This window comes from Polypterus senegalus, chromosome 2 (genome assembly GCF_016835505.1).
Source record: "Polypterus senegalus isolate Bchr_013 chromosome 2, ASM1683550v1, whole genome shotgun sequence".
Lineage (NCBI taxonomy): Eukaryota > Metazoa > Chordata > Cladistia > Polypteriformes > Polypteridae > Polypterus > Polypterus senegalus.
The window spans coordinates 267,111,583-267,134,252 of NC_053155.1; the positions used below are offsets into that span (position 1 = coordinate 267,111,583).

At 39.2% G+C, this 22,670-nt stretch overlaps 1 protein-coding gene across 3 annotated transcripts in view; it reads right to left on the reverse strand.

The window, feature by feature from the left end:
- Positions 1-9,847: 9,847 nt before the first annotated feature.
- The window catches only part of flt1 (fms related receptor tyrosine kinase 1), a 161,192-nt gene continuing 148,369 nt past the window's right edge, over positions 9,848-22,670 (reverse strand). For 2 of the 3 annotated variants that reach the window (XM_039745508.1, XM_039745506.1), the window contains 5 exons: positions 19,377-19,482; positions 17,642-17,784; positions 12,110-12,185; positions 11,639-11,739; positions 9,848-10,863 (listed from right to left, as the gene is read on the reverse strand). In XM_039745508.1, the coding sequence (XP_039601442.1) occupies positions 10,707-10,863; positions 11,639-11,739; positions 12,110-12,185; positions 17,642-17,784; positions 19,377-19,482 (583 nt within the window). In that variant the 3' untranslated portion in view covers positions 9,848-10,706. The remainder of the gene's footprint in view (positions 10,864-11,638; positions 11,740-12,109; positions 12,186-17,641; positions 17,785-19,376; positions 19,483-22,670) is intronic. The other variant, XM_039745507.1, reaches the window with a different exon arrangement.

The window sequence follows — 22,670 nt, forward strand, 5'->3', positions numbered from 1 at the left end:
CAATCAGTTTTACAGGTTTGTATTTTTAAGTATTGACACTTAATTGCAAACATTTTTGTGCTGTAATTTTATATGCTTGGCATGGAGATAAGTGTTTTCCCCCCACCCACATCCTTTATATCCATTTTTCCAGCCATTCCCCGCTGCGATCAAAATTGCTTTTTGTAGCACTGATGTATAAACATTAAAAAGGATAGTACATTGTTGATTTGAACTGTCATTTGACAGGTTTTACTTTGGATTACACTTAATCACTGTTTTCCTTTCACATTAATGTGAAATATTTTTAAAATTAAAATGAGCAAAAACAGACTTTTATCACTAGCTCATTTACTGGCAGAAGGGCAGCTGTCTTTTTGTATGTTTTTGACAAATCACATTGTAATTATTTTCTATAAAAACATTTGGTATTCTAGATGCAAAATGATTTGCTTAATTTATAAGCAGACAAAAAAAGTTCATTTTTCATAGTTTATTTTAAAAAGCATTTAAGGGGATCATCAGGAAATGGTTGTAGTAGGCTTTTTACCCTTTTGGAAAAAGTGGACCAATAATTGAAATGGCACCTACTTTAAAAAGAAGCAAGGGCAGAGGTAAACATTAGGGTTTTTTAATTACTTTTGCTTACTTTGGTCATTATAACAAAAAATGAAGTGACTGGGATTATTTTATAAAGTTATTAGACTTCACTTAGAATCTATAGGAAGTTTATGTTTTTTGTGAATCAGTTTCATTATTGCTATATCATATGATAATTTCATTTTTGCTACTTGGGAGAATGTTATTTAGGTGGAAGGTTATACTGGCATTTTTAAAAATCTTAATCTTATGTTTTTCCCAGTTTAGTTAACTGTGATTTTTATAAAGCAAGCAGGAAAAAAAAATACAAACTTGGTCTTTGCATGTTTTGCTTCTTTACTATCCCTTATTCTATAAGAGTCATTATGATGCTTTAAGAATTCCCATAACCAGCACTTTGCCCTTTGCAGATTTAAAAAAGCAACTTTTGGGCTTCAAGAATCTTTCTTTTTTTAAAACCTCAGGTTGAGCTAAACATGTACATTGTGTTTGTTTTTACTCATCTTTGATGTTATTTGTTCTAAACATGTATGTATTAAGTGATCAGCAGTAGCCAAACTTCTTCATAGATTAAATAATATGTTTTACTATTTAGAATGCTGCAGATAGTTTGATTGGAAATGGACAAAATAATCCGGTAGTTACAAATCATTAAATGAAATTGCCATGTGTCTAGGTTAAGGGCAATGCTGTAAATATCTTGGGAACTTATAGCATATATGGAAGCAGCATTTTTGTAAAGGTTGATGAGGGTTACAATTCAAAGAAATATGCAGTTTTTTGTGTTTGAAAACTGTGGTTTTTTTGTTTTTTTGGGGGGGGGGGAGGTGGAATTTTGCTCAGTACCCACCTTAGTGAATGTTCTGGGAAACCAAAATACTTCGATATTTACCTTGCCCTTGTTTCACTGCAAAAATGTTTCTGGTAGATTTTTTTCACCAGAGCCTCTGTCTTGTGTTTTTTTTTTTTTTTTTTTTTTTTTTATCATAACCCCTCTTGTGTCTCAAACTTTGCAATATGTGTGTGTACAGCAGTATTTTAATAAAGAATACCAAACCTATTTGCCTTTTACTTTTTATTAAATCAGTCATTTGTTGTTAATGTTTTTATTTAATTTCCAGGTACTCTGCATTATTAGAAAGCACTTTAGAGACTATGCAATACCTTGAACATGGCTTTATAGTGTCATATTATCAGTATGGTACAGTCAAGCAATACAAAGGGGGAAAAAGGAAAGCAAGACCAAATCACACAATCAAAATGTTAGTTTTTAAAATTTGAAATATTAATTCACATGACAGATCACACACATGCATGTATTGGAATTGCTACTAAAGTTCATTAAATAATTCAAATAGGTTCAGAAAAGTTGATTTCATGTAATGCTACATCTTGGGTTATATTGTTCATTATTGATGGGTCCGTTGCATGCATATAAAAATTCAGACAAAGCTGAGTCTCCCTAGTATTAGAGGAGTGAATAGGAAGCATTCTATTGGTCTTTAAAAGTTGTAAGCTCGTCTGCACACATTGTTATTAAGTTGCGCCAGATCTGTCATGACCTTGGGGACTTGAGCACACCTGGCTTGTCCATCATCAGCTGTTTCGGAGTTCCCTCAGGTTCATGTTCATTACTTCATTAATGTCCTCTGTTCATTTCTGCATCTACTATCCTTTTATCTTTTTCTTTTCGATCTTTCACTGTGTCAGAATGCTTTATTATACAGCCGTTTTTTTGGATTTTAACTGCATTATCTGTTCTTCCAGTGAGCAGTCTGGGGTTTTTTTTTCCTTCAGTATTGAACTGGTATTTTGTCTGAATTCTGTAGGCTGGACCAAAAATTTAACACAATTGTGCTGGCAAGAATCATTCTTGTACTAATTCTGGACACCACATAGTGCATAGTTTTACTTTTGCTGTTTAATAAAACCGCGCATGTTGTCTTTGAGAGTTACATTTTTTACAATGTTGATACAATGTTTTAATGATTGCAAATTAATAGCAAGCAAAAAAGAAACCAAAAAAAAATTGTATGTTTCTTGTCCATTTTCTGAAAATGTGCTTATCATCTGTGTAGCCTTTCTAAATCGTTCTCCCCTGTCTCTTTGTCACAGTACGTTTTCACTTGTGCTCAGTTTTGAACAATGCACAATTCTATACAGATGGAGAGCCTTTTTTCTCAGTTTCTTTGTAGTCAATTTTACTGTGATTTTCAAGATGTCTTTATATGTTTGTGTACTAATCCCCTCCAAAAATATTGGAACAGCAAGGCCACATAGTTTGTTTTTCCTGTGCATTGAAGACGTCTGTGTGTGAGATCAAAATGGAATATGAGAAGAGAGATTGGAGTTTTAGCTTTTATTCCCTGGGTGTTAACATCTAAATATATTAAACAACATAGTACAAAGCACATTTTGTATCAAACCACCCAGTCTTCAAGCGAGCAAACGTATTGGAACATGATTAACCAAAAGGGATTTCTTGTTGCTCAGGTGTGTCACAAGTTTGATTGTTTAATCTTTAAGTAGCCCAGGATATCTTCTCTCGGCTTAAGCTTTGGCTTTCTCCTTTGGAGACTGCATTTGGAGTTAAGAAGGGCAGACTAACATGAAGACCAAAGCTGTCTATGGGAGAAAAATTTGCCATTCTGAAGCTGAGAAAAGGGGGAACATCCATCAGAGGTATTTCAAAAGAATTGGGCGTAGAAGTACCACAATTTGAAATATCTTGAAAAAGAAGGAAACCACTGTTATACTTCGCAACAGGCTTGGAACTGGTCATCCAAGGAAAATGACGACAGGTGATGACAGGCAAATGTGAGAGGAGTAAAAGAAAAACCCCAAAACAGTCGGTAATATGAGCCGCAACAATTCTGGAACAAAGTTTTATGTACTGATGAGACAAAGATTAACCTCTACCAAAGTATGGAGAAAGGAGGGATCAGCTTCTAATCTTAATCATACAAGCTCAGCTGTAAAGCATGTTGGAGGTTGTGTCATAGTTTCATGGCTCCATCTTAAACAGGCTCAGTCATTTTTTATTGATTATGTAACTCGTGATGGTAGTAACATAATGAATGCAGAAGTCTACAGAAACATATTGTTTGCCAGTTTATGGAGAAATTCATCCAAACTAATCGGGAAGCTCCTTATTAAGCAGCAAGACACAAAACACTGCCCTTCAAAAAAGGAAGGTTTTGGACTGGCCATGGCAATCGTCCGATCATAACTCAATTGAACATGCATTTCATCTACTGAAGGAAGAAACCCCACAAAACAGACAAAAGATACTGTGGTTAAAAACATGGAAAGGCATCACCAATGAAGAAACAAGAAATCTGGTGGAGTCTGTGGGGCCTAGGCTTGATGCACGTATTGCTAGCAAGGGATATGCAGCCTAATTTAAGTATTTTTTACTTTAATTTAGTTGAAAACATTGTGTTCCAACTACTGTGTGTTTTGGTTCAAAATGTGCCATGTTTTGCATTAACATATCTAGATGTAAACACCAGGGAATAAAAGCTGAAAGTCTAATCTCTCTTCTCATATTCATCTTTTAATTTTCCACACAATCGTCTTCAGTGCACAGCAAAAACAAATGCATTTTTCTTGCTCTTCGAGTACTCTTTTGGGGGCCAGCACATGACCAATGTGTGTATGTCAATACTCGCATTATTTGGAGCCATTTGACAGTAAAACTGGGTCTTTCTAGTGAATGCTATATTTATCTCAAGCTCCCTTGAAAGACATAAAACACACACAGTGGGCTGTTTGACCTTCAAAGGAGCCAACAACAAGCCGAACAAACTGACTTCACCTGATTATATTGGTACAGCCTTTTCTGTGTCTCACTTTGCAGTTGTAAACTTGAAGCCTGTGAATCCACTAGCAGCTTTGTGTATGCGTCAGACCAGACCGATTTCAGGTAGTGGTGCCACTTTTTACATCGCCCACATAATTCTGTGAAATGGAGTAATGCAGTTCAGCACTACACAGAGGCATATGATAAGTGGTCTTGTTCAGCGCCCTGCATCTGGAGAGGTGGTGGTGGTAGTATTGTCACGTGTACAGCATACAGCATAATCCTTATTTGCACACCCAACCAACACGATATCTAGTCAGACATTACTGGAATGGGTAAGCACCTTGAAGGTAGAGCTCATTTCCAGCTTCCCTGAATGGGTGCTGATTATAAAGCTTTGTTTAAGTTTTGTAGGTAGTGATGTCAGAAAATTATGGGATGAAACTGTGTTACCCTTGAGACACCTTCACAAATCTTTACAGGCTTTTTACATTCTTAGACAGGTTTGATCTCTTCAAGGTTCATCTCCACATCCCTGCTTAGCACCATATGCTTCAGGAAGTTCATTCTGTCCAAGCTGACACTTCTAGGTGTTCAGGCTTAGTTTGTCTGGCAAAGACTGTGGAGTAAAGCTTCCAGATCCTTCTTTGGTTACATGCTGTGGGAGAATACTTAAGATTGGCTTTGACGATATTTTATTATTCATCTCCCTGGAGATTAGTTCTCTTTACCATAAAATGTAAGAGACCTTCAGCAGTAATGATAGTATTGGCTATTTTTTCTAACCTTCAGCCACCAATACCTGTTCTCTAGGTCCAGAGTCCATATTTGAAGATCTCCTGAATCAATTGCATAGGGTAAGTATCCTGGCTTGTTAGGTAACATTTACAGCTGGGTCAGCCCAAGTTCAATGATGTTGCATGGAGCATCTTGCAAAAGTGTTCTTTTATGATAAACCTCTTTAGGTGTGATGTCCGGTAGGATGCCATCTTGTTAGTGGTTCATCTATCATTCCTTTTCTCTTAGTACAATGTCATTCTAGGGTGAAATAAAGCTACTTGGTGGCTGGGGGAATCTGGGTTCAGGAGAGAGTACCCAGTGTTCGAGGTCTCCAAAAAATAATTGTAATTCTCTTTGTCAGACCACACCCCATCTCTGCATTTTGAGCTACCATGAGGTTGATCTTGGCTGCTTCACAATCCAGCTCCATCAGCAAGGGAATGACTAGGCTGTGGTCGTCCCGTGTACAGTACAGGTTAGTGTTCTCCAAATGATGTGCTGTAGTTCAAAGCTGAGAGTGTGGTTAGCCTTGACAGCATTGTGCTTGTAAAGGTAGTGCCTGCAGCCCCCTTATTCATTCCAGTCAGGCTCCTGACAGTCGTTGTCTTCTCCAAACAAGTGCAGTCCTTTTCCACTGGAACAACCACCCAACCCCACTTGTGTAATGGCTGTCGGCATATAATTGCAGGAGTTCAGATTCTAGGGATGATTTTTTAACATTTTTATTTTGGAGCACAAAACTTAGAGGCAAGTTGAGCTTATTTTCAGGCTTCAAGTCTAATGGGTGGCATGCATTTAAAAAAAAAAAAAAAATCCCCATTTTGCTCATTTTCTGATCAGAGGACCTAATCCAGATTGTCAAATCAAGAAAATGGATCCAGCAGATTTTGAATTACATTGCAACTCGCGTAGTCAATGACACACACCAGTAGAAAATAAGGAGAAGTGTAAGACTTCTTCGTGCAGAGGATTTTTTTTTTTTGGAGAAAAACTGTAATGCTAAGGAGGTTAAAATGCCCTGGTAATCCTCTGATTTCATGAGTCCCTTAATAAGCTCAAGGCCTCCAGTATTGAGGGCAGCAAAACCTCTCCACAGCATTAGGAATCGTTGGCTGGGTCTCACTGTAAGACGTGTTTGTTTCACAATAAGCCTCATTTCATTGCATTGCTCAAAGCTCTCCACTCATTTCATTTTCATAGAAGGATTTTAGTTTCTGTAGGTAGAGTTAGGCAAAGATCAGTTGTGCCTTTTAACAGGGGGGTCCTCTTTGAACATTAGACCACTCTAGACGAGAACAGGCCATTCAGCCCAACAAAGCTCACCAGTCCTAGCAACTTATTTCTTCCAAAAAAACCTCAAGTCGAGTTTTGAAAGTCCCTTCAGCCATTAAGCCTTTCTCAGTTTCTTACAGTATGTGTTGTATGGTATGTATAGGGTGGTCCAGATCTAATTATGCAATTATCATTACACAAGAACTTATTAAGTTAATTACATAGAAAATCACCTGTAAAATCCCAGACCATCGAGAAGTGTGTGAACTGACGACATGAAGAATCGTCTTTGTGCCAAACTGGAATCTTCCCCGCATAAATCAAAGTCATCCAGACGATCTGGATCAGCATAATTAGATCTGGACCACCCTGTATTGGAAACGTCAATCCAGGACAGCCGTTAGCTGTTTTTCTGCAGTGTTCGCACCAATCATTGTGGATTTCTTTAATCAATTTTCCTCTTTCCAATATGCCCCAGTGGGGTGTGAAGGGTTCCATTAGCAGCAAACTGTATGAACACAAACGCCAAGGTCTCTGAAGATAGCCTTGTACCTTTTTATGTCTGGTGAGGACAGATTTCCTGGTGGTCTCAGATGACTGTCTTTCAATTGGCATCTACTATATAATAAAACACTTATGTGTGTGGCCGGCGCCTCAGTGTAATCCGATTGGGCACTTTGGCTTTGAAGGAAGTGTGACGCATAGGAGGAGTGAGTGAAGGCGTAGGAGCCACACTGAGACAGTCGCCTTCATGGACAGAAAGTATAAAACCAAATTAGAGGTGCCTCAAAAAACTCAGCACTGTGGAGCTTGAGGTGGTCCAGATACCAAGGAAAGGCACTGAAGATATGTGTAGGTCAAGAGATGTTTTTCATTTATTCTATTACCTGTGTTTGACAGCTGGCACGACTAGTTGCCTATAAGGAAAAGGTGTTAGAATTCATCATTCATGGGTTAATTCGTGTCATGTGAACACTGGCAGTTTATTGCAAGTCAGTCTAATTTCTCTCCAGTGTGCACTGAGGCCTTCTAATAAAACTGATTTGAATCTTTCAGAATGGAGCCAATTATTCTGTCTTGTAAACCTTTCAGTTTTTATACCATTATTTTCCTTTTTTTTTTTGGATTGCTGTTCTTTGGTCTGGTGCTGCTCTGTAAAGTGAGTGTTTATGGACGACGCTGTGTCCCTGCCCTTTACTGTTAGATGTTTGACAGGATAAACGTCTAAAATGCTGCGAGTCAGGAAGATGAACAGTGAGAACAGAAAACGGCCAATAGCGGAGGCCTTTCAAGTGCAGGTATGGTGACGTCCGCATGAGAGACATGAGTTGAACTGGACAACACTCAGGTGGAGAGTAACGGAGTTAGGGACTGATTGCATTTGACAACACATTTTCTTAAATAGGTTTGCATCTTGAAAAATGTGTGGTGCTTACATCACCTAGGATTTGTGAGAAACATGAAATTGACTTTTGTTGAAATAAATTGAGTGTGTTTAACCTCTTAATGAAGCAGATACACTGTGTTTGTTTAATTCACCTAAAAATGTATTGCAGCTGATTTTTGTTTGAGCTCGGTGTCTGACGCTTCTCGTTTCATTTTCTCACCAGTAGTCAGCCAGCATTGAGGGATTCCACTTGAATAGTTTTTACAGCTTTTCCATCTTTACAATGTCACTGACAGTCTGCCACTGACTGCACAAGACTAGCAGGGAAGATGTCCAAGTGTGAATGCAGAAAGTGGATCTTCAGCAATATGTTGTACTTGATGGTTTTGCCTGCTCGAAACACGTCGTCTTCTACCAGGACATAGTTTGGTGTTCACCACCATCCTTGAGTGCCTTCCTGTGATTTCCCCGAGTCCTAGTAGAGAATCTTTGAACTGCTTGTCATTGATGACAACAAAAATTCCTCCCTTAATGTTGATGTCAGTTACTCTTAGAAACTTCTGTCTCAAATGCTGAAATCCTTCACCTTCTGTTTTCATCGCTTTCACAAAGTTGTTCACTGGTCCAAATTTTATATAAAGACGAAGATCAAATATCTTTGTAAGGTGAACAAGTGCCTTATGTGTCGCATTTCTCTGCCGTGCAAACTTTTTTTTTTTTTTATGGAGTGGCAGGTTCTTTATAATTTCTCTATAGCTCAGCTGTCCCATTGGCATATCTGAGCTGCCCTTCTCGCAGCAGTGCCACTTCTTTCAGATCACCTCAGATATCCCCGTTGCAGCTGCTGTACCACGTTCAGTATGTATACTTGAGAGGGAATCGGGAAAATGGGCAATGGCACTAAAACCGTATGTGACACGAAAATGTAAAGGGGATATTTGTGTTCCAGCGGTGTTCAGGAAGCAGAATGTTTGTTGGCCAGTGCTATTCATTGAATTAGTCAGGGAAAAAAAAGATCCGACACATTCTGGGTATTTAGATTTTTTTTATAATTTATTCTCAAACCTGCACTGGAGAGAAGAAGGCAAGAATGGGAGTGAATTCTAGAGACTAAATCATTTAGAAAAGACTGCATAAAGAAAAGAAGAACAGAAGCCTGTTGAACAGCAGAGAATTTAAAAGGAGAAGAAGAAAGAAAAGGCAAAAATAATCACAGCTTGCAATGTGGAAGAAAAATGATACGTTTTTGAAATAAATACGTCTGCTCAAAGTGCTCATACTACCGAGTAGGGGGTGCTGCACACCATGCATTCTAAACATAAAAACTGATTTATCTACTGCATTTAGTCAAGGCAGCTATCAACAGGACGGCAGAAGATCAATGGTGAGCACGAAGCGCCCCTGATTGAGAAAAGGGCGATCAACAGAAGAGTGTCAGGTTGCTTAACGGTGCCTTGACTCCAGCAAAGTGTGTGTGGCAACATCTCCCAGTATGATCGTCATTGTCTGTTTTATTTTCCTTCATTATTTGCTCATGGTTAGGAGGCAGAGTTTGGCCAAAGCCACAGGCCAAGTAGGTACCAGCACGGGGGGCTCCAAAATGTTCTTTCATACGCGGACATGAGGGCACCAACTTCCAAGGGGGGCCTCCTCTCCCCACTCATTGACTTCACATGCTATGTGACTTCGTCTGTGTCGATTGCTTATGCGCGATTCTCAGGGTCTCTGATTTCAGGCTCATTTGCCATTGCGAGTGCGCTGATCTCCTCCTCCTCCTCTTCCTCCATCGATTACAGTTGCGGTTTCAAACACGCAGAACTAAAGAAGGGGTCTCTCTCTTCTGCAGTTCTCATAACTGACTCTGCCTCTGACTGTACCCTTAAGCCGGCCCTGCTGGAAGGAATATAAAAAACGAAACAACAAAATGGAGACAAAATGCTAGGGAAACGTTGGTTGGATTTGCACAAAATGGGATGAAAATGGAGCCAATTTGCCAAGAGTGGAATAAAGAAGTGTTCACACATGAATTCTAACGTAATATTTTTATTTTTGTACATTTTCACTAATGAGGCTGTTAACTGATAAAACCAACACTCAGATTGCTTAGTTTAATGTCACAGAGCAAGTAACAGATTCATTACGTGTTCTTATACAGTTAAAAAAGCTTTATACAAGTAATAGATATTCAGATTTATTTTAAATTGATAAACGGCTTACATTATTATTGAAGCTCTAAAATAAAAATATCTTGGTTATTACCTTACTATTTTAATATGTACAAGAGAGTAGAAAATCGAGCCAGTGCCACAGAGAAAGACGAGTACTGCAGTGTCTGCTCAGAGATGAAGAGCGCCGGCCTCACAACAGCAACGTGGGCTCGAGTCGCTCAGCGCGTGTGCAAACCGCGGCAGTTTATACTTGGTAACACTTGACGAATCCGTTAAAGAAGCTGTTATTAACAGTCCATGTTCTAAAACTTTTTTTTGCATGATGTAAAACAACAAATAGAACAACTGCAACATCTGTAAAGAGTCTTATTGTTTTAATGATGATTTATAACTGTAATAAAGCATTGTACAAATGTGAATCTGTGTAAAATTAAAAACTAAAGCATGTGCCTCTTGTGAAAATTAAAATGTATAAATATTGTATAAATAGCTGCATAAAATGCAAAAAGTACTTGCTGGTACTGGAACAGCAAAAAAAAATAAATCTTTCTTTACGGCTCCTTTGACGCGTACGAGTACGAGGTTGTAACGATGATAAAGAAGCGTTTTGAAATGATATTTATATTAAAACCTGAACCCCGGAAAAAAATACATATAGATGAAGTGGGTCTTTTCTTTTTTTGTTGTCATCGTTGTATTAAAAACATACATTTCACATTTATATGGGAGGGTAAAAAAGAGCAGAATTGTAATCTGGCGGCGGTGAATAAAGTTCGGTGGCACTGCTGGCTTGTTGCTCTTCGTTTCTGTGGGTGCAGCTCGACTTCTTTGGGCAGCAGTTTGTGGATTCCTTCGACTGCAGAGCTCCTCTGAATCTGCAAAACAACAGGACGACTGAATCACATCAAGCGCTTCATCATCGCCTCCTCAATTCACCTCCGCTTTGCACATTCAGCTGCCGAAGTCTGTGATCTCCACGACATGCCACCTAACTTGGTGTTGACAAAGCAGGCTCTGAAAATGGGTGGGCATGCGGGGCGAGGAGTGTGTGTGTGTGGCCAGTGTTGTGCTGGCATCTCATCTGGGCCTGTCCCTGCCTTGTGCCCTAAGGTGCTTACTGTATACTGCAGGATGGAGAGCAGCACTACTGTGTATAAAGCACAACTACTAGCAGGTTAGGATTTTGTGCAGTGCCTTCCAGACCTGAGCAGATGACGGAAAATGAAACCTTCTGTGCACTGTAAGTCATTTGTTTTTCAAATTTATCGTCTAAACCGTCTGTTCCACATACTCGAGAACAGGAAGGATCTGCAATGACGACCTTGTACTTAAAAGACCCTCTAAATTGTGCTGGCTGATTCGGAGACTCAAACAACACCCCTGCATTTACAAATAGATTCTGCGCACACAGGTCAGGGTCAATGGAGAAAGTGGGATTATAAAGCCTTTGTGACAGGAGGCAGCCATGGTTATCAATGGGATTGTGTTTACACTGCCAAGGCCTTAGGAAGGACCCCAATGTGCACTTTCTACAGCTTCCTGTGAATGGCGAGCAAATGTGCCAAACGAGAAAACCGCATGTCAACAACCGCTTGTTGGATTTCTTTCTTTATTTATTTATTTCATTTCTCAGTTTTTTATAGGACTTACCCAAAAGAATGGGAGGATTGCTTAGGCTTGCTGCTGTTCCATAACAGGCATTTTAACTCTTCAGAGGCAAGAACCATTCCACTGTCTGTCTGGTAATCCTGCTTTGGAAGAAAAATGGCTTTCAGAGCAAAGTCAGCATTGACTGACTGACTGACTGACTGACTGACTGACTGACTGTCTGTGTGTCTCCCACTGTGCACACTCCTACAATGTGTTATTCATGTTTATATTTTCACACATTTTATAAATGTGACACTCATATGTACAGCAGTCTATGTAGGTCTTTATGACATTACAAAAACTCCACTTGTCAAATCTTTGCTAAAAGCACCAGATGCTGTTTGTCTGTCTTGTTTTAAGCAGGATGATCAAATAACATTTCCATTCTATGCTCCATCACATGCAGTTTGAGATACGATCTCTACCACACCCAAGTCTTACAGTGTGTCACATTACCCTACCAACACTCACGTCTGTATATTTTCTGTCTTGTAGAATGAACTCTTCAAAGGTTTTCACACTCTGAGATCTTCTTGTGTTTATGTACCTAAAATGAAGAAAATCCGGGTTTATACTCCTAGAAATCAATCAGATCTCACCAATGTTCATAACCTCTAGATATTACTGTGCAACTAGAAATGCATGCAAGATCTCCTATTGTGATCCTAAGCTCTTAAGAAGATAAAGAACATCTTTGAAATTGCTTATCACATTTGTTTAATGTTATGAACATCCAGTCTTATTTAGAAACAAAGCAGATGTAAATTTTGCAGCGATGATCCACTGTGCTATTGAGAGTCATCAAGACGGTGAGACGCGTTGCTCAGTTTACACCACTGGTGACTTAAATGGCAGTGGCAGGTGTGATGCTCCTGGGGTTTGTAATAAGAGGGCTTATCTTTACCTTTTCATTCACCTTCTCATTCCTTGATTAATATCACAGGGCTTGGTGGGGATGTGGGGGTATCCTCTGCGAACAACAAGGGTTAAGAAGGGAAACCATTGATGTAAAGGAAAAGCTGCAGAGATCGCAAAGAACTCGCTATCTGAGCTCCTTCAGGAATGATCCCAAATGGAAGCACAGCCGGCTTTAGACCCACGGATCTCAAACTGCTGACACAACAACACCCCTAGTTGGTACTGCGTTACTTGAAGCACACTTTTAAAAATAATGGCTCTGTAGTGGCACTTTACTAGGATGTGTGGTTCCTTGAAGAACCTTCATTTGACAAAGAACCCTTTCATTCTATTAAAGTTTTTTGGGCTTTGAACAAATTGCCGCTACTGTATGTGGGCAAAACAGAAACCTTTAATGTGCAGTAGACCACCTAGCAGGAGACCGCAGATCAAGAAAACCTGAACCTCATCTGCATTATTGTAGGCAGCAAAGTCCTTTTAAAATCAGGAAGACACTGCTGTTTCACACGTAAACATTATTATTGGTACCAGCTAGAGATTCTTTCTGGAACATTCATGTGGATGGCTCTTTTGCGATCCAAAAACTGCTCTCTTATGGTATTGTCCTGCAGCCCACTTTGGCCCCTTTATTTTTAAGGGCATGTGATATCCTTGTGCCTTATGGTACAACATAAATTCCCGACTGACCGTGCACCCTAAACACCACCCTGCTGCTCTAAGTGGTATCAGAATGGAAGAAACACAAACGGCTGATGAGGCCCTCCTCTTTTGACAGCTAGTGGAAACTGAAATTAGGTGAGCTGTGGACAGAATCTTTAACCAAGTCCAACAGAGAAGTAACAGATAATAAACACACTGCTTAAATCTAGGACGTTTATTCACATAAATGTAACGCATATGGTTAAACGAACAAAGTGTCGAGTGAGAAAACCTATTTCTAATAACACAAGGCTACTTGGAGCTACAGCATTACTTAACAATCAAAGAATACCAAACTAGTTTTGTCAATCACATCAAACCTTTCCATATTGCAACACATTTTGCATGAGGACTACACAGATGTCTTCATTTTTATAAGTCACTAGGGGGCTTTGTTTGCCAACCCCCACCAAACAATATCTACATACTTCTGTCATATCACCTACTGTATGTCCATATATTCGATCTCTTTTTCGCTTTTACCTTTTCGTCAATATTGCATTGAATTTTGGTTCCATGTTTGGAATTACATCATGACAACGCAACATATAACTGCCCGTGAGTGAATATCATTTCTTTATCCCTACAAGAAATATGTTTGACAATAGCATTCACACAAATGTGGAATGATTGAACCGTGTGCGTGGTTATATGGGCAGGACTTTTCCAAATCTCTGCATAAGACCTTAGCTCGCAGGGCTTGAAATTTTCTCTCGCGGGATTTCACTTTCACTAAACTACAAATCTTTTAATCCTTGCGGATACGCCTCTTCATTGGGAAGAAACACTACTTTTCCATGATGGAAACACGAATTAGACGATCTACAAGTCTCCGACTTAAAGTTTAAATCTGAACAATATACTGTATTTAGTCTCTTTTTGCTGTCCCGTTATTTCACAGAATAATAATTTCCGTTTGTTTGCGCTAATGTGATCTTTACTATCCTTTTTTTTGAGACTTTCGAATTTTCGTACTTCCATTATCTCTAACCTGCTCTGCATGTGTATTGCGGCAACGTTTTTGAATTCTTTACGACGTTCTACTTTGTCATCTACTCTTTGTGCCAAGAGATTTAACCATGGTCTGGGGCCGGAAATAAAAGACAAGGACTCGTCTCGTGGGACGTGAAAGTGTCTCTCTGAGAAAATCACGTCTCGTCTCCTTTCATGAGATTTCAAAGGTATTGATTAAGAGGCTGCTCCTCCGTGCAGTTTTTAATTGTGCGTAACACTTCTTCCTGGTTTGGCAAATTCTTAACTACGTAACCCATGACTTTGGTTTTGACTTGTGTGTTGGACCTCATTACATGATAATGTGACTCCAGGCCTTGCCCGCTGCTTGTTCATCTCTGGGTCCTTTGACTTCTGTGCTCTGCCAGCTTCCATCTCTAGCAGAACACATGCTGCCTTTATGTACTCAAAGCCCCACCACTCGGACTACAACTGCCACTTCTTTACCTACTTCAGGTCGAAGCCAGCTCAGTTTTATTAACGGTCTCTCCCTTCTCCTCCTGCTCCTATCTATGATTTTCGAGAATGTCCTTTCAATCCTTCCTTCCGCTCAATTACACTGTATTGCAATTCTTCCTCTGACTCTGCCATGATCACAAAGTCATCTGCACATAACAGTCACCAGGATTCACTACACCAGTGCCTTAACTAAGCATATTAAACATTTTCTGTCTCCATAAGCATTTCTCACTGTTGTTGTTCATCCCTCATACATCATGGACTGGCCACCAGGACTCTGTCTTTCTGTGGGTCATGCTATTGTGCCACAGACAGTGATACCGAGCGAGTAAGATAGGACAGATAAAGACGTGTCACAGTGGCACACACGGCACCCTCTTCACCCGTCCAATCACATGATCCTAGTAACTTGAGGGCACTGCCCTAAACTAACCTCCTAACTGAAACAAACAAGAAGAAAGCACTAGACATAATGGAGAGAAGAGTCTTCAAAAAGAGGGATCTAAAAACAAAAGGAGAATTAATTTAAAACATAAAAAACCGGGACAATAACGTGTACGAAAATGCAAAATTTACTACTCAGGAGACTGCAGCTGGGTCAGAGTGTAACTGTGGTCAGCTCAACAGGAGTTAATATCATCTAGCAAGCTGCAAACAGAAATGTAGATTAGGACTTCAAGCTAACATGTTACATGTACCAGACCTTCAGAGATTCCTTTTTCTTAAGGTTCAGACTTAATCTGCAGAGCAGCAAAGCACAGTTGGTGGGATAGTATGGCTGCAGAAATATCAGAGTGAGGAGACAGGACAGCATGTGTTCTTATGGCCGTGAGCAGCCTCTACCTAATTACTTACAGGTCAGTTGTTAATGTTATTTGTAAATGCACTGAATGAGGTGCAAGGGTGGTTGCGGTCAAGTTGATTGTGGTGGGCCAGTGTTGCAGGAAGGCAGCACTGCTAAAACCTGAGTGAACACCTGCCATTATGTAATACGAGAATTTCAGAGTTTCAGTTCAGAAGGCAGAAGTCTGCTTCCTCACTAATGTTGAAAACGTTCTTGTTAACCACAAATGGACAGGCTGCAGCTTACTGACTTGTTGGCGCAAACCCAGGGCCTTCCTTTCCATGTGTGGATGTGAACACATTTTTGAGCCTTGTATATCCCACTTTCTACTAGTTTTAACCAGCTTTCTGGAACCTTCCTGTTCCGTAGACACCAAAATATTGCATCCTTTGGGACTCTTTCATATGTATTTTCCAGATCTAGAAATGTGCAATTTGGCTTTAAAGTCCCTTTAACTTTTTCTCCTGCAGTAGCAGCAGCATAGACAATATCACTCTACTACACTGTCTATCATCTGTCCTCACAGGTTCTCTTAATGCATGATCTGTTACTCCTTGTCATTCTGTCTTCAGCTTAATCCCATAGTAATTCCCCCAGTATAGTTCATCTCTGTTGTTTTTAAGCAAATTATTCTTTGCATTTATAGAATTAATAATAATAACTAAACAAAGCATTTCCATCTGCACTCATGAGGGTCCAAATGCTTTACTTGCCTTTATCTTTCTTAATCTTTTCTTAATTTGTTTCCATCAGTGGTCCAGCTACTATTTCAGTTTTCCTGCTCAAAAACATTTTTTTACTAATTTTATTTTAAATAATATTTCAGGTTGTCCTAACCAAATGGTAAAGTTACAAATATATCCATGCAAATATTTCTCACTTGAGACTCCACTATAATACTTTTCTGAATTCTTGATTACATCTCTCTCTCATATATATATATATATATATATATATATATATATATATATATATATATATATATATATATATATATATATATATATATATATATATATGTGGCTGGGGGCTTCCAGGAAGGACCGGGAGAGGGACTATGCCATCCCCCCGGACCACGAGAGGGCAGCCGCCCTGGTTTGTATGGGGGCCACGGGAATTGAGCATGGAAGCTCAACCCTATTGGGCCCCGTAGCCACAGCCAGGGGGCGCCCGGACGATTGTGTAGAGCCCTGAACATTAGCACCCAGAGGTGTTGGTGGAAGGAATATCAGGGTCACCCAGAGTGCAGCAGGAAGTTTATCAGAGGGCACCTGGAGCATGTCTGGGTGGGGATAAAAGGGGCCGCCTTCCCCCAGTCATGAGCCGGAGTTGGAAGGAGAAAGATGGAGCTTGTGGGGAGAGGAGTAGAGGCAGCAGAAGGATTCAAGGACAGAGACAGAAAGAAGGGACTAAGTTTGGCTAATAGAGCACTGTGTGGTGCTGTATAGAGAGAGGACAGCAATAAACTTGTGTTTTGGACATTTGGTGTCTGTCTGTCTGTACCCGGGGGCTGTCTTTCCACAATATATATAAAATATCCAACTTCTGTCTATCTGTCTGTCCGCTTTTCACAGCAGAACTACTTAATGGATTTAGATTGGGCTTTTTTCTAGAATTTGCTTGAACATTCCAGTTGATTTTGTGACTTCTCTCATCGCTCAGAGTGTCATAGTTTACTCGTAGGAACGATATATTCGCACTAATCTGAGACAAAGACTGTGGGCCGAGGGGAGGGAAAAGCGTGACGTCAGTAGTGGGGAGCCGGACGGGCCCTCCTCATTGTCCTGTTTCACTTCTATGTAGGCGGAGCTACGGGGCACAGCTAGTTCTTGATAAAGTTATGACATTTATCTCTACTAAATTGTATAGAAATGCAAAATGTTTTATTAACCAAAGAATTTTAATGAAAAAGCAGGGGATGAAAAATGACCTCAACAATACTAGTGGCCTTCTTTCATCATCATAGCTCTTATTCTTCAAACGTTGGATGGAACGTTAGCAGACACTCCCATTTGCTATCACCAGAAGTTTCCTTACATTTAGCAGAGATGATGAATATTGATGCATCTTACCCGAAGCTTTGTGATGTTTCACAGCTGGATATTGCATCCACGGTCTCTTCTGTTAATGAGCGTTCTGATGAGAAAGAGTTTGTACCCCCAGTAGTATGCATTGGCTTCAAAATGGTGTTCAAGGGGATGTAGTCTTTTCCATCCTGAAACATATATTAACACTTATGTTAAAAAAAATTCAATACTTTATAGACATTTCAAGTTTTACACTCTCCAGACTGTCACTGTGGATGACCTATAGTTTTAAACCCCAGAGCAAAGAGTCCCTGCTTAGCGGTTTTCATGCCAGGTTAGAGTCATAAATCCCAGGCTCACAGCTAGTGAGGAGGACATGTCAGTAATTCCAACAAGGTCAGATAAGGAAAATTTCAATAGTTTCAGACTGAATACTGAAATTACTGGGACACTACTCTAGCTTCAAAAGGAACACAAATATATTATATTTAAAGGTTTAATAAAAATGAATGAAAAATCACTTTAAAAGCTCTGAGGGTGGGGAGTAGTGCACCATCTTTACTGCAGTTTTATTTCAAAGAGTAAATCATTTTTTTTCCCATTATTCAGCTGATTCTCTCCTAAGTCACTTGGTGTTTGTTGATGTCATTAGTATATACCGGTGTTTCTTAAACTTTTTTTTTTTTTTGCAGTCCAATCTTGGCCTTTTTTGTATCTTCAAGACATAATCGCAACCGCGAATCATACCGGGTTGGACCCCCTTTGCAAATGTCTGCCGATAGTCACAGCAGAGCAATGTCATTTACTTAAAATGCGACGACCCATTCCAAGACACTTTACAAACCGTGCGAGACCCTTTCTTAATGGTGAGTCATGACCCTGCGGGACTCAAAAGAAACTAAGATGAAAAGGAAAACAAAATTATTTTGGGTTAGATACTGTATAGATTTATAGAAAACCACGATTAGAAAGTATTTGATATCTAAGTGAGGTTTAACAGAAAAATTTTTGTCATTACTATGTAAGGAGAAGACTCTTTGCCTTGTGTGTAGTTGTGCATTATGTGTAAGAGAAAGAAAAAAATAGTCATGTACAATTTAAATTTGTTTTTGGCAGCCTGTGGCAAACCTTTTCCAATAAACATATGCTCAGAAACACTGAATTCAATTTTAAGAAAAATAAACTTTATAGTTTATATGGCTCCACCTGCATCACTTTTGCTAAACACCTAGTCTGGGTTCTCCAAACTAACATTTGAATTTAGTTGAGCTTATCAGATCTGCACCTCATCTAGTTATCATATTCCATCATCAACTTCATAAGAGGGCTCTCGCTAAACATTTGATGAACCATAAGTGGAAGTTACTGTAAACAAAAGGATTAAAGTAGTGTATAAGGCAAAATATATTGTATACTGTATACTGCGTTTAGTTATTTAGAGCACACAGTACAGCGTACCTTGCAATGATGAAATACATGCAGTTCATAAATGGTATAAGTAAACCAAATACACATATGGAAGGTTTTTTTCCCTTTTTTGTTCTAGGTTTCTTAGTTGAAAATGCATAACTAAATATAAAAAAGTATAAAGGAAAAACAGACAGTTATATTTTAAATAAGGCATTCAAAATATTCACCTAAATTCAATATCAAGCACAGTAACAAGACAGCTTTTGAAGATTTCGTTGTGATTTATTCCTTTGCTAAGGTGTCTCTCCCAGGCTACAGAATGACCCATAGGTGTTTATGTGAGTGCAACACAATTCTGATTTTTCCATACCTGCTGAACATTTGCTTGAAGTAAGTCCCCCAACTGTTTCACTAGTTCAGAGAAGGTTGGACGCTCTTTCGGGTCGTTTTCCCAGCATGCCAGCATAATTTTATAACTGCAGAAATGGGATGAGAAAAACATGGTTTTATTTTATGCATTTTTTCCCTGACCACTGTGATGACATTACTATTGATTGATGTTAGTATTGATCATTGACAAATAAAGAAGACAATAAGGCCTACAATGTACAAACTTCACAAACCTCCAAACAGAAAATTTTGATCAAAAAGTCTACCTCAGAAAATGAATACAGCATTATTAGTACTTGTTGAATTTCAGATGTTCCAAATGTTTGCAAAATTTTGTTAATGTTAACTTTTTTCTCCACCAGAATGTAATTAGAGGCTACGAATTAACACATAATCTATTGTAATGCTTATTCTGTTTACTTTATATGCAAAATCTTCCAATATCTATATTTGAAAAAGAAAGCATTTGATCCATCTATCAATTATCTAAAGCGGATCTTTGCTGTTACAGACTCTTGTGAGCAGTGGCCTTGGGCACAAAGCAGGAAGCAACACTGAATTACTTCAAAATCACAGGAAAAAGATGATCATATCCTTATGAGCAAAATAGCACTAAATGAAGAAAACCAGATTTGTTAAAAATAAAGATTTCACTTATTCAGTTGTTACGTGAAGGCTTTATTTGGTAATATAGTTGCCATACTTCATCCATTTTTGGTGCTCATTTATCCATTTCTGGCTCAAAAAGAAGCAAAGGAATTAAAACAGGAACCCATGATGGACCAGACTGTCTATATCAGGACACAAAGGGCAACAATCAGCCTAAAGGCGTGTGTCTGGGCTGTGGAAGGAATCCCCCTAAAGAAGGCACCACCTTTTAACACTGATAATGAAGTACAGGAACAAAGATTAAAAATAACACAGAAGAAGTGATTTTGGTAAAAAAAAAACAAAAAAACAATGCAATATGTGATGTATATGAAAGCTCATTTGTAATTCAGGGTCACAATGCAGCACCTAGTATAAAGCAGGAAGATACCCTGGATGGCATAGCAGATTATTACATGATGCACATGCATACACCTGCCTCAGTTTGAAATCTCCACTTGACCTGAAATCATGTCCATGGACTGTGGGACTGAAACCAGGGAAAGGCAATGCAATTACCAGACCAATAACACAGTCCGCACCAAAATCCTCTGATTGCTGAAAGTCCTAACACTTCAGTTAGAGTCCAAAATATGAGGCAGCAGCAAGATGGCTACACTTATAAATCTTCAATCATATTACACTGGCTGTACTATACTCCGCAAAAAAAGAAACATCCTCTGACTTTCAACTGTTTTTACTTTCAGTAAACTTAATGTGTAAATATTTGTATGAACACTAAAAGAGTCCACACCATAAGACATAAACTAAAAATGTTTCACAATGTGTCCCTGAATGAAGGGAGGCTCAAAATCAAAAGTACCAGTCAGTATCTGGTCTGGCCACCAGCTGCTTGAAGTACTGCAGTGCATCTCCTCCTCATGGACTGGACCAGATTTGTCAGTTCTTGCTGTGAGATGTTACCCCACTCTTCCACCAAGGCACCTGCAAGTTCCTGGACATTTCTGGGGGGAATGGCCCTAGCCCTCACCCTGCGATCCAACAGGTCCCAGACGTGCTCAATGGGATCCGGGCTCTTCCACTGCGAGGATGATCAGCTGTCCTTCCTGTCTCCCTGTAGCGCTGTCTTAGGCGTCTCACAGTGCGGACATGGCAGTTTATTGCCCTAGCCACATCAGCAGTCCTCATGCCTCCCTGCAGCATGCCTAATGCACGTTCACGCAGATGAGCAGGGACCCTGGGCATCTTTCTTTGGGTGTTTTTCACAGTCGGTAGACAAGTCTCTTTAGTGTCCTGTGTTTTTAGAACTGTGACCTTAAATGCCTACTTTCTGTAAGCTGTTAAGGTCTTAACGACCATTCCACAGGTGCATGTTAATTAATTGATTATGGTTAATTGAACATGCATGGAAAACATTGTTTAAACCCTTTACAATGAAGATCTGTAAAGTTATTTGGATTTTTAAAACATTATTGTTGAAATACACAGTCCTGAAAAAGGGACGTTTCTTTTTTTGCTGAGTATATTAGTTAGGTACTTTATTGGTCCTTATTGAGAACTTTCCAAAAACAAGGAGAGAGGACATATAGCGTCCATATGGCAGTGCCCAGCCGGATCTGAGCGCAGGACCCTGGAGCTGTGAGAAAGCAGCAAACGCCACCATGCTCCTTTAGTTGAAGGGCAGAAACGAATAAGACAAAAGTAAATGGCTACTTTTTGCTTTTGCTTTTAGCATACAGCTGCATGCCATTAAGATCAACTAAAAATAAATGTTTGCTCTTAAAAGAAACACTAAAGTTAAGCTAGCTGTAATAGTGAAAATGTCAGAAACTCCATACTACTGCAGTGTCTCTACCAGAAGTAATAAATATTGTTCTTGGTCATCCTGACCTGGCAGTAAACCGCGGTATTTGTTCATCGGCAGGCGTGCACAGAGTGCAGAAAGGGCCAGGTCATCTTCTCCTGTATGACTGATGTGTGTTCAGTAAATAAAGAAGGTAAACTCAGACGCTACAGAAATGGTGGACACTATAAACGCTTTCAGGTGATCTCAATTTCACTCTGGAAAAAGTCTGGTGAACCTCCCAATTCTTCTCATTCACAATTTTACAGGGTTTATTTTCCATAGGCATAAAATGTTGTAATATTCTGCCAATATGACCAGAAATATTCTGACCTGTCATTGTTTGCGCATGTCTTAAACAACTATTATTATACACTGATAATCTCTGTATTATCTAGATCTGTTCTTTATTATATTACATATCTACTGACTATATTTATGTATGTAGATTGCAAACACCATACATTGCATCAATGTTCATATTGCTGAGTACACGTCAATATTGCTGCTACTTCTTTGTCTTGTCTTTGCACAATGTCATGTCTTGTTTGTGTTTTAATTTTAACTCTATTTTCAGTTTATTATTTGCACTTCATGTTGTTACACTGTGGACCCTGAGCGTCGTAATTTCATCTATTTGTATACTTGTATATGGTTCAGATGACAATAAAGTTCACTTTGACTTTGACTTGGGGGAATGAAGACTTCACTTAACTCTTAATTCATTTCACATTAAGTAAACTCAGCTTTTTCAACCCATCCTGGTAAACTAAAATATATTCCAGCTAATAATATGTGGATTCTGTTGGCAACAGAGATATA